Source organism: Hoplias malabaricus, chromosome 9, assembly GCF_029633855.1.
Source record: "Hoplias malabaricus isolate fHopMal1 chromosome 9, fHopMal1.hap1, whole genome shotgun sequence".
Lineage (NCBI taxonomy): Eukaryota > Metazoa > Chordata > Actinopteri > Characiformes > Erythrinidae > Hoplias > Hoplias malabaricus.
The window spans coordinates 24633157-24645244 of NC_089808.1; the positions used below are offsets into that span (position 1 = coordinate 24633157).

The window sequence follows — 12088 nt, forward strand, 5'->3', positions numbered from 1 at the left end:
TCATGTGGATTGGTTTAACTGTAAACTGTTTTTCCAGGGTAGTTTGGTTACGGAAAGAGGAGATCAGACTTCAGATACGGCTCAGAAGAAGACATGGCTCTGTTTTGGAAAGCCATAACCCTTGCATCCTTGTTTGAATATTGCTGAGTAAAAAGATAGATATTCTCTATACCCTTGAGGAAAAATAACAGGTTAAAGGGCACATATTATCCCTTGTTCGGTAGTTGTTCACATTGTGTGAATCTGGAGCCCACCAACCCACACACTGTGAAACAAGACCCCAGTCAGTTTTCTGTGCGCTGCATAAGTCAGAAAACACGGGATAACACAAGCCGTTCTGATTGTGCTCCACTTCTGATGTCAAGTGCAGAGACTTGCAGGGCATCTACCCGCCCCCTTGTCTAAGTCTGTCCAATCACAGCGCTGGACCTGCGTTTATGTGAGAGCACAAAGACAAGGTTAAACACAGCAAAACAGACACAATGAGTGCAGAGAAATAAGAGCACTGAGTAAAAACATAGAAGAGAGAGAACCGAGTGAAAACTCACTGCTGTGTGCTTGGGGTCGGGGTGAACAGCGAGCAGCTCATTATCATTTAAAGGAACAGGCGCTGAAAGTGGGCGTTCTGAACAGGGGGATATGTCACTTCTGAAAATAGTTGATGCATGCTGGTGCTTGTTCCCTTCTACAGCCATTACAGTCTGAAGGTACCCGCTTATGTCACTGTCTCCTGACTTTTCTGAATCCCTTTCTCCTCTGTTGTGTAGAGCTGCAGCAGACGAGGCAGAGAGCAGGTCCTGGGATGAACTCCGCTGCGTCGGTCTGCCAGAAGACATCAACGTCCAGTCTCTCTTCGATGAGTCAGGTACGGACCATGGTTTCCTCAGGACATCTGTCTATAAATTTTCTGTCTGTGTTGAAGTATGAGGGACAGCCCATATAGTGTGAGCAAAACGTGTGTGTGTGTGGTGTTTAACAGAGGAGTGTCATCTTTTACATTTTTGCGTTTATCAACATTGTTTTGTGTGATATTATGTATTAAATCCATCAAATAACTCTTTGCTGCTTTGTCTTTTAGAATACAAATCTCTTATGATAGTGAAGCAACCCAGTGTCATACTGAACTAGACCAAGCTGCGCTTCTGACCAAGTGCAGAGGCTTTGGAATGGCCCCGCCCCCTCGTTTGAGACCTGCGTTAATGTGAGAGTGCAAAGACGAGGTTAAACGCAGCAAAACAGACACAATGAGCGCGGAGAAATAAGAGCACTGAGTTAAAATGGAGAAGAAAGAGAAAAGAGTGAAAACAGCTAAAACCAGAGCTTCTGCTCCTTGCTCCTCACTGCTGTGCACTCGGGGTCAGGGTGAACAGTGAGCAGCTCGTTATCATTTAAAGGAGCAGGAGCTGAAAGCAGGCGTTCTGAACAGGGCTGTGCTCCACTGTGGGGAAGAGGGGGAATGTGTGTCTGATGATGTGTCTTTGTTTTTTGTGCCTTCAGGTCAGTGTTGGGCACATCAGCGATGCGCACTGTGGTCAGAATGTGTGCATCAGGCTGAGGACCAATCACTGCTCAACGTGGACAGAGCCATCCACTCAGGGAGCACAGAGGTGAGCGTTCACTTAAACGGATCGGATTATTGGCTGCAAATTGCCTGCTCATTAGATCGTGAAGGAAACTGATCCGTTCTTTATGGTTATTGTTATTTCGGAAATACGTTTTGAAGCACTGTATAGCGACCTCTTGTGGAGCACCTCTTAAAGGTGAGTATGAGAGTGAAGCTGCTGTCACACAGAACATGGGAGTGTTGCCTTTCTTTCCGATGCTAACGTCTAGGTTTCTGATGGAGCCTGTTAGCCCTGCTCTCTCTGGAGTATGTGTGTGGAGTGTGTGGGTTTTGGAGATAAAGGTCATTCCTGATCAGCCAGCCGTTCGACCGAGAAGCAGAAAAGGTCACAGCGCTCCCTGAGACACATACACACACACACACACACACACACACACACACACAAGCAGTCGCCCAGTCACTCCCTACAGCTTCAGGTGACTCTGCTTTAATTACCTCTCTGCTGAACCTGCACAGCGTGGCACAGTTTAGATGGAGATAAGGGGCAGCGGAGGTGAATGTAAGCCTGTAGATACAGTGGAGAGTGTGTGTGTAGCGCAGAAAGTCATGTCTTCATGCTACTTCTCCAGGTATATCTCATAGAAATTGAGCAAGTGAGGAAGCTGAGTGAGTGAGTGATGAAGCGATGAAGCTGACTGAGTGAGCGATGAAGCGGGATGAGTGAGTGAGTGAGTGAGCGATGAAGCGGGATGAGTGAGTGAGCAATGAAGCGGGAATGAGTGAGTGAGCGATGAAGCGGGAATGAGTGAGTGAGCGAGCAATGAAGCGGGAATGAGTGAGTGAGTGAGCGATGAAGCGGGATGAGTGAGTGATGAAGCTGAGTGAGTGACTGAAGCGGAATGAGTGAGCCTGTCGCGATGAAGCTGAGTGAGCGATGAAGCGGGAATGAGTGAGTGAGTGAGTGAGCGATGAAGCGGGAATGAGTGAGTGAATGAGCGATGAAGCGGGAATGAGTGAGTGAATGAGCGATGAAGCGGGAATGAGTGAGTGAATGAGCGATGAAGCGGGAATGAGTGAGTGAATGAGCGATGAAGCGGGAATGAGTGAGTGAATGAGCGATGAAGCAGGAATGAGTGAGTGAATGAGCGATGAAGCGGGAATGAGTGAGTGAATGAGCGATGAAGCGGGAATGAGTGAGTGAGCGATGAAGCGGGAATGAGTGAGTGAGCGATGAAGCTGTATAAGTGATGAAGCGGGATGAGTGAGTGATGAAGCTGAGTGAGTGACTGAAGCAGAATAAGTGAGCCTGTCGCGATGAAGCTGAGTGAGTGATGAAGCGATGAAACTGAGAGAGTGACTGATGAAGCGGAATGAGTGAGCGAGTCGCGATGAAGCTGAGTGAGTGAGCGAGCAAGTGATGGGGCTGGATGAATGAGTGAATAAACTACCCAGTGGAAGTGGTTATTTAGGATTAGCCTGTGGGATCGTTGTAAGCCTGTAGATACAGTGGAGAGTGTGTGTGTAGCGCAGAAAGTCATGTCTTCATGTTACTTCTCCAGGTATATCTCATAGAACTTGAGCAAATGAGCAAGTGAGGAAGCTGAGTGAGTGAGTGAGTGATGAAGTGATGAAGCTGACTGAGTGAGCGATGAAGCGGGATGAGTGAGTGAGCGAGCGATGAAGCGGGATGAGTGAGTGAGTGAGCGATGAAGCGGGAATGAGTGAGTGAATGAGCGATGAAGCGGGAATGAGTGAGCGATGAAGCGGGAATGAGTGAGTGATGAAGCTGAGTGAGTGACTGAAGCGGAATGAGTGAGCCTGTCGCAATGAAGCTGAGTGAGTGATGAAGAATGAGTGAGTGTGAGTGATGAAGTGGAATGAGTGAGTGATGAAGCGATGAAATTGAGAGAGTGACTGATGAAGCGGAATGAGTGAGCGATGAAGCTGAGTGAGTGAGCGAGCAAGTGATGGGGCTGGATGAATGAGTGAATAAACTACCCAGTGGAAGTGGTTATTTAGGATTAGCCTGTGGGATCGTTGGAGAGAGAGAGCGCTCACACAGCAGAGTGATTACAGACATGGTCAGGCCGCCCTTGTTGTGGTCAGAGCGGAGCTCACTGGACGGAGCTGTGGCCGCAGATGCTTGGTTCTTGGCAAACGGTCTCTCTGAGTAAAGCTGGAGAACTGGATGTGGTTGTTTTATGCCTTAGAAAGCTTTGGAATGGAGCTGTCACTGCACTTATGTTATCGATTTGTCGTACAATACATGGACACTCCCTCCGTTATTTCTGTTGACCTCAGTCTTGTTTACATAAGAATCAAATCTCCAGTAGTTTAGCCTCTAACTCGGTTCTGTTCTCTGGTTTTGTCTGGTGTCTCTGCTCTGGATTATACACAGTGGTTTTGTTTTATTAATTTATTATACTAAATACACTGTATTTTTTTTTATATAAATATATATTCCAATTCCCATGTCTGAATATGTTTAATAACTCAATTTCAGCTACAGGTTCATTGCTCTTTAAAGAGTAATTGCATTGTTATATCAGTGGTATAAAAAGTTCTCAAAATAACACTAATATCGTTTATCAGTTATTTCTGGGACAATATATTGACCACAAAAAAATATCGACTGTGACTTATGAAATTCCAGGTTCTGAACAAACCCCCCCCCCCCCTCTCTCTCTCTCTCTCGTTTACAGCATTGTGCATATTGTAAGCGCCTTGGAGCATCCATCAAGTGCTGTGAGGAGGGGTGTAGCCGCTCGTACCATTACCCATGTGCAGGGGGAGCCGGAACCTTCCAGGATTTCAGGAAGCGCTCTGTCCTCTGCACCGAGCACCTTCACCAGGCTCTCAGCAAATGTGAGGAAACACTGCGACCGCCGACGGGTTTCATTTCACACGCGGACAACAAGTACTTTCATGAAGTGAAGAGTAGGCAGTGAACACATGAAAAGCATCAACGTCTTTAAAGGGAATGTCTACGATTGTGGGGAAATGCAGCTTTAAGCACCGCATCTTTAAGGTGGAACGGTGTGTTTAAGGAAAATAACGCCTGTTAGTACACGGCTGAAGTCTAACTTATCTGTGCGGGTTTGAATTCCCTCAGAAACTCATGTGTAACTGGAGGTGTTTAGTTTTGTAGCACCATCACTAATGCAGTTAGCCATCTCCAGAGTTTGGAGACGTTTCCACCTTAAATGATCAGAAACAGCAAAAATGTGTTGCCCCCCTGTGGAGCAGGAATAGAGCAACATCCTCATCTCAGTTGGTGCTTTTCAGCATTTGGAGTCTCACCGTTGTCTAAAAACCTCTAGATGGCGTTTCACTGCTGTGAGCAGAGAGAGAGAAAGCCTAGCATTGTGGACCGAGACACTGTTTTTTTATTTTATTTTTTATTTTTTTATTTATAATACCCATTTACAGACACTGGAGCTTCATAAACATATTAGAGCGGTTTCCAGAGCAAACCAACTGCAGAGCAGCACATGGAGAGGAGACACACTCAGAGATTTATAATATATTATCCTCAAGAACAGAAGAAATCGATGCACAACAAATGCCGTGACCATTTTTCTTTCTCTCTCTCTCTCTCTCTCTCTCTCTCTCTCTCTCTCTCTAGCTGCTGAGGAAGTGAACTGTGTGCTGTGTGACAGTCCAGGGGAGCTGCTGGACCAGCTGTTCTGCACCAGCTGTGGGCTTCATTACCACGGGCTCTGTCTTGATATCAGTGTGACGCCTCTGAAGAGAGCGGGCTGGCAGTGCCCCGAGTGCAAAGTGTGTCAGACCTGCAAGTGAGTGACATCACAATGTTCAGTTTAACACACACTCACCTCCACACATGCCTTCAGAGTCCTGACGCCACACACCCACCTCCACACACGCCTTCAGAGTCCTGACGCCACACACCCACCTCCACACACGCCTTCAGAGTCCTGACGCCACACACCCACCTCCACACACGCCTTCAGAGTCCTGACGCCACACACCCACCTCCACACACGCCTTCAGAGTCCTGACGCCACACACACCCACCTCCACACACGCCTTCAGAGTCCTGACGCCACACACACCCACCTCCACACACGCCTTCAGAGTCCTGACGCCACACACACCCACCTCCACACACGCCTTCAGAGTCCTGACGCCACACACACCCACCTCCACACAGGCCTTCAGAGTCCTGATGTGTAGTTTACCTCGAGGCTGACTATGAGTTGCTATGTTTTGCAGAAACCCTGGTGAGGACACGAAGATGCTGGTGTGTGATATCTGTGATAAAGGCTATCACACCTTCTGTCTGCGGCCAGTGATGGACTCCATCCCCACCAATGGCTGGAGGTGTAAGGTACAGACAGATCAGCAAACACACAACTGCAGACGTTTTTCACTAGAAACCTCACAGAGCCCATCTGCAATTGGAGCAGCTGCACATGAGCCTAGGCTCCAAGTGAGGCACCGTCCAAGCCTCACAGCCAGCCCAGAGGAAGTGTGTTGTGTGCGTGCCCAGCTGACGGTGTTTGTGTTGTGTTTCAGAACTGTCGGGTGTGTGTTCAGTGTGGGACGAGGAACAGCGCTCAGTGGCATCACAACAGCCTCCTGTGTGAGAGCTGCGGCGGTCAGCAGGACTCTTCGCTGATCTGTGCACTTTGTGGCGCCAGCATGGACCCTGACGTTCACAAAGACACACTCTCCTGCCACCACTGCAAACGGTAAACCGCCACCTCCAAACAACCACTTAATTTCATGACATACTACAATATATCACATGTACTTACAAAGGGGACATCACAAAATTGCATGTTCATATGAATGTGTGAATGTGGAGTCCACCAACACATACACTGTGAAACAAGACCCTCAGTCAGTTTTCTGTGTGCTCCAAGTCTGAAAACGTCGGATATAACGAGCGGTTCTCCGCTTCTGATGTCAAGTGCGGAGACTTTAAAATGGCCCACCCTTTTGACTCCATTTGCCCCGCCCCTTTGAGTCTGTCCAATCACAGCGCTGGACCTGCGTTAAGCAAAGACAAAGTTAAACGCAGAAAAACAGACACAACGAGCGCGGAGATATAAGAGCACTGAGTAAAAACGGAGAAGAAGGAGAACCGAGCGAAAACAGATAAAAACCAGAGCTGCTCCTCACTGCTGTGCGCTCGGGGTTGGGGGGAACAGCGAGCGGCTCATTATCATTTAAAGGAACAGGCGCTGAAAGCAGCGTTCTAAACAGTGGGAGGACACTAATGAAATATAAAATACAGGAGAGACATGATCTGGAGGTTAATCTTGTGTTGATTGTTGATGTTAGCTGATGTGAGATGTCTCTTTTCACCTCCTAGTGTTTCTCCTTAAATCTCAGTGGAAATGAGGCTGTAGGTTTTTATGTTTTATGATGCATCATTTACACCCCACATAAAGAGCAGTGTCACTAAGTAGTGGTTCTGATGCTAAAAACATACGTCTCTTTCTCTCTCTCTCTCTCTCTCTCTCTCTCTCACACACACACTATTTGGACACTCACTGTTTCTTTCCTGGAGCAGATCCTTTTGAAGTGCTTCCACTGATGTTTTTCTTAATTATGTCCACTGGGATTCAAACATCGCCTTGAGCGTTTTCAGAGCTTGTGTAAATAATATACAATAATTATTTGAATATTTTAATTGTTAGGTGTTAATGCTCTTATAAAAGTATACATCCATCACCCTCAAGATTAAAACCAATGCCAGGTGAAGTGAATAAACCAGTTTTAATCTTGTGGCTGATCTGTGTATTTAAGATTATACGTTGAGTCTTAGCAGTTGAACATGAACGTAATATATAATAATTTCTATTATAATAATGTGTTTGTTATTTAAAGGAATACTATATCATATTTTTATCCTAAAAGTACAGCTTCAAAGTCATTGTGATGTGTCTCTGAGCTGTAACAGGCTCAGCACTGCAGAAATGGCACTATGTAACTTGTGGAGGAGGGTAGGCAAGCCACCCCCTGCACATTGATTTCAATGCAGTGCTGTAAAAATGAATTACCCCAGTGGGAGCCCCAAGAGCAAAAAAAAACGCAAATCTTACTTTGTGTTCCTTTAATGTTAATGTGACAACAGTGACAGTGCTGTTAATCACATCTCCTCCATGTCGTGGTTCTCCAGGTGGTTCCATGTGGAATGTGAGCGGCAGGTGGATGGTCACGTGGAAGTCCATCCGGGAGAGGATTATGTCTGTTCGGTTTGTAAACACACGGAGCCCCTGCAGGAGGAGGTACAGGTTCAGATGGAGGTTGAGGAGAAAGCACAGCCGACTTCGTCAGACCCAAAATTGGAACCTGTTCGCCTTCAAAACCCAGACGGAGAACAGACCCAAACCCACTCGGAGCTGGCGTCTGAGGAGCTGGAGGACACAGAGAAGCTACAGCCTGGTGAGATCACCCTCTCTTCTCCTTGTTGAAGAAAGTCGGACGTTGTAGACTTCTGTTTTAGGAAAGATTTCAGAAAGATCTAACTCTAGCCTCTGCGCTAACTGATGCCACAAAATGGGCAGTTGGTGTTCTCCAAGCGTGTTGAGCTGTCATCTCTCAGAAGAAGCTCTTTCCAACCTGGTAGCACTATAGTAATCCTGATTTCACACCCTGTGTTGTTTTCCTTTTTATGTTAGCACCAAGCTAGTGGAGGTGTTTGATCACGTTTCCCCCAGTTGGTTTAATGCCATTTTTAGCTTTAAAACAACACTAGGTATTATTTTAATGTGCACTTTTAAAATTACATCTTCAAAATCATTGTGATGCTCCACGGAGCTGTAATAGTGAGAATAGAGGTTCTGTCTTTGCTAATCCCAGCTCAGCACTCCAGAACTAACTGCAGGGGGAGCCCAGGAGCAAAAAACCACACTCAAATATTACCTACTGTTACTTTAAACGCAGACATTAATTAAAAAGTCTTTGTGCGCTGCAGTTTTACAGCATTTCCTTCAGTCTTGAGCCTGTAGGAAGCCTAAAGAGTTGGTTGTTTTTGGGTCTCATTTGGTCACATCCCAGATTGATTGGGTTTAACATATTAACTACACAGCGGAGTCGCTTCAGTGGCTGCTGGAGATGAGCTGAAGTTCATGTTCGTGTCCTTCAAGCGTCTCGTGGGTCCGTATCCGCTCAGAATTTGGCGAGTTGTTTGTTGGGCTATTACCGTTTCATGAATATGGAGATTGCTGTTAAGGGCCTAGGGGGTCAGTGAGCTGTGGCAGCACCTTTTAGACCCAGCGAAGGAGGGGAGGGGATTGGGCCGGAGCCTGGCTCTCGCTGGACCCCTGGGCTTTCTGAGCCTGAACGGATGCAGATTTGCATTTTGTGTTTCTACAGAATGGCTGTGATTGGCGAGGAGGAGGTCAGAATAAAGTTATAAAGCATGAAGCCCAGTCAGTCTTAAGGAATGCGATGCCAGATATCATTTTCATGAGGAAATGTAAGCTGTGTTTTAAAGAGACATACCCTCCCTCTTTTCCAGCTCTGCTTTGACCTGCTTTGGTCCAAACCCCACGAGTCCCATATTATCGTTTTCCCCCTGTCTAAACAGCCCTGTTCAGGACACCCGCTTTCAGCACCTGTTCCTTTAAATTATAATGAGCCGCTCGCTGTTCACCCCGAGTGCACAACAGTGAAAGCAAGGAGCAGAAGCTCTGTTTTTTGGCTATTTTCGCTCGATTCTCTTTCTTTTCTGTTTTTACTCAGTGCTCTTATTTCTCCGTGCACGTTGTGTCTGATTCGCTGACTTTAACCTCATCTTTGAGCTCTCACTTAAACGCGGTTTCAGCGCTGTGATTGGACAGATTCAGACGAGGGGGCGGGGCCATTCGTCAGAAGCGAAGCAGAATCAGAACAACTTGTCTTATAGCACACAGAGGTTTTCTTTTGCTCTGAACAAGGGATTTCTTTTAAAGAGAAGAAAACTCTAGTGGTTCTCGTTTAATATTCCTCGCCCGTCCCGTCCTCTCCCGTCGCGTCTGATGATGGGCTTTCGGGCGGAGCGCTCCTCCTCCGTTCTGGCAGGTGGAGGCACCTGGGTGTTAAGTGATCTGTCGCTGTGATTATCGGCAGAGAGCGACTCCTTTGACTGCATCAGCGGAGGAATAGAGTCGGGAGGATTTTGAAGTCTCTCGCCAGGCCTTTGTGCCTTGTAATGAGCCTTGTGCGTCTGCCAGAATCTGCCGGCTCCGCAAACGTGGACGTCCATGCTTAATGAACTGCTGTCCTCACCTGCCTTCATGCCGTCTCTCTGTGTGAAGTTTCCAGTCTGTTTGTAGCGCAGGATGAAAGTGCGGTCCCCGGCGTCTGGAGCGAGACCAAAGCGGAGACAATGCTCTTCCCTTTCTCTGCCGTCCCTCGCTTCACGGCGATCACACGGCCACCGCGGACTCGGCGCGTTCGGGGAGCCAGATGGTGCCGCGTTAGACGCGGACTAAAGCAGGGGTTTTCTCTTTGTGTCTCTGCTCTAACGGAGGCGCCATGAAAGCAGCGTGACATCCGTCTTTCCTCAGGGGGAAGAGCGTGATTTGTAAATGGTGATAGAGCTTTAGGGTTGATTATTAACTCCTAGCTCAAGTTCCACGTTCGTTTGTTTATTTTATTGATGCTTCTTTTCCCATGTCTGAATTTCTTCAAGTTTTCTAGGTCTTTGTATAGTTAGTGATGACGGCAGGTGGTGTAGAGGGGGGCTGCTTTCATCAGGGCGTGGGTGGGGGCTGAGTGTTTGGCTCTGGTTTGTTTACGGTCACCAGGAGGCTCTGTGCTCACCACCAATGAAGCTCCTTCAGTGATCACTTCAAGGCCTCGGCTTGGTACTCTGTGTTCTTCACATCCATTCACATCATTCTCTCTCTCTCTCTCTCTTTCTCTCCCTCTCTCTTCATCCTGTGTGGCTCTCTCTCTCTCTTCATCCCGTGTTTTTCTCTCTCTCTTCATCCCGTGTTTTTCTCTATCTCTCTCTCTCTCTTCATCCCGTGTTTTTCTCTCTCTCTTCATCCCGTGTTTTTCTCTATCTCTCTCTCTCTCTTCATCCCGTGTTTCTCTCTCTCTCTCTTCATCCCGTGTTTTTTTCTCTCTCTCTCTCTCTCTTCATCCCATGTTTCTCTCTCTCTCTCTCTCTTTCTCTCTTCATCCTGTGTTTCTCTCTCTCTCTCTCTTCATCCTGTGTTTCTCTCTCTCTCTCTCTCTTCCTGTGTTTCTCTCTCTCTCTCTCTCTTTTCACCCTGTGTTTCTCTCTCCCTTCCTTCATCCCGTGTGTTTCTCTCTCTCTCCCCCTTCATTCTCTCTCTCTGTCTATCCCCCTTCATCTTGTCTCTCTCTTCATCCTCTCTTTCTCTCACCTTCATCCTGTTTCTCTCTCTCTGTGCCTCCCTTCATCCTCTCTCTCTGAATAATTCTGTGTAAAACATGATGCTGCAGTGTAAGGAGCAGCTGCACACAAGCCTAGGGTGACTGTAGTCAGTGCCAGGTGTGGAACCGAGGGGAACTCCTCCAGGAAGGCATTTAGATTTTATCAATGGTGGACTACACCTGGGGCCATGTGAACATTTACACGTGAAGTTTTCAGATACGGATTATGGGAACTCTGTGGAACAGATCCCCTCCCGGAGGATGGACCTTGCTGTTCTGAGAGGATCGTCATCGCGAGGCTGTGGCTGGCACCTTCTTTAGCAGAGCCTCCACTGAGTCTGACTTCTCCCTCAACTTCTCTGTTTGCTTTGCTCACCGAATCATTACTTTATACATCGCTGAGCTAATGTTCGGCAGATCCTTTGTGGCTAGATAGGATAACGGAAATAACGAAGATACATCTATTTTAAAGAGAGTACGTAATAAAAATGAGAAATCACAAAGTTCACTCGATATTAAAGTAACTCTATGTAACATTTTTAGCTTAAAATTACAGCTTCAAAATCATTGTGATGCTCCACTGAGCTGTCACGGGCTGAACAGAGCATCTGTTGATGCTACTTTGGGCTCAGCAGTGCAGAAACTGTACTATGTATCTTTTGGAGGAGGGTAGGAAACCCCTTCCCTCCCTTTTGTCCCAATTGATTTCAGTACCTTGCTGTTTATTAAAAATAATAATAATAATTACACTATGGGGGAGCCCATAAAAAGGAGCAAAAACCCAAATCTTCCATAGTGTTCCTTTAAAGTGTGTAATGTGATGCTGTTTTCAAGAGAAATGTTTCTTCTCTTCCAGAAGGGGGCGCACCTTCACAGAAAGAAGCAGCAGCAGCAGCAGCAGCAGACGATGCTCCGGGAGGTGGAGTCGAGGGAAGGACTGATCCAGGTATGTGTTCCCCTCCAGTGTCTCAGCCACAGCTCACTCCTCCACTGATGCCCTATCCACACCTATCTTAATAATGACTCGAAAATTATGTTCTTTCTCTTCTTGTGTCTTCTATTCTCTTTTCTCTCTTTTCTATTTTCTCTTCTATGTCTTTGTTTCTCTTGTCTCCTCTCTTCTTTGTTCTTTTATCATCTCTTGTCTCCTCTCTTCTTTGT

The 12088-nt window shown here is 46.9% G+C and overlaps 1 protein-coding gene across 2 annotated transcripts in view; it reads left to right on the forward strand.

The window, feature by feature from the left end:
• The window catches only part of kmt2cb (lysine (K)-specific methyltransferase 2Cb), a 93119-nt gene that overhangs the window by 31073 nt on the left and 49958 nt on the right, over window positions 1-12088 (forward strand). For both annotated transcript variants that reach the window (XM_066681806.1, XM_066681807.1), the window contains exons 6-13: window positions 768-865; window positions 1498-1607; window positions 4267-4429; window positions 5190-5361; window positions 5801-5915; window positions 6104-6279; window positions 7716-7981; window positions 11784-11873. In XM_066681806.1, the coding sequence (XP_066537903.1) occupies window positions 768-865; window positions 1498-1607; window positions 4267-4429; window positions 5190-5361; window positions 5801-5915; window positions 6104-6279; window positions 7716-7981; window positions 11784-11873 (1190 nt within the window). The remainder of the gene's footprint in view (window positions 1-767; window positions 866-1497; window positions 1608-4266; window positions 4430-5189; window positions 5362-5800; window positions 5916-6103; window positions 6280-7715; window positions 7982-11783; window positions 11874-12088) is intronic.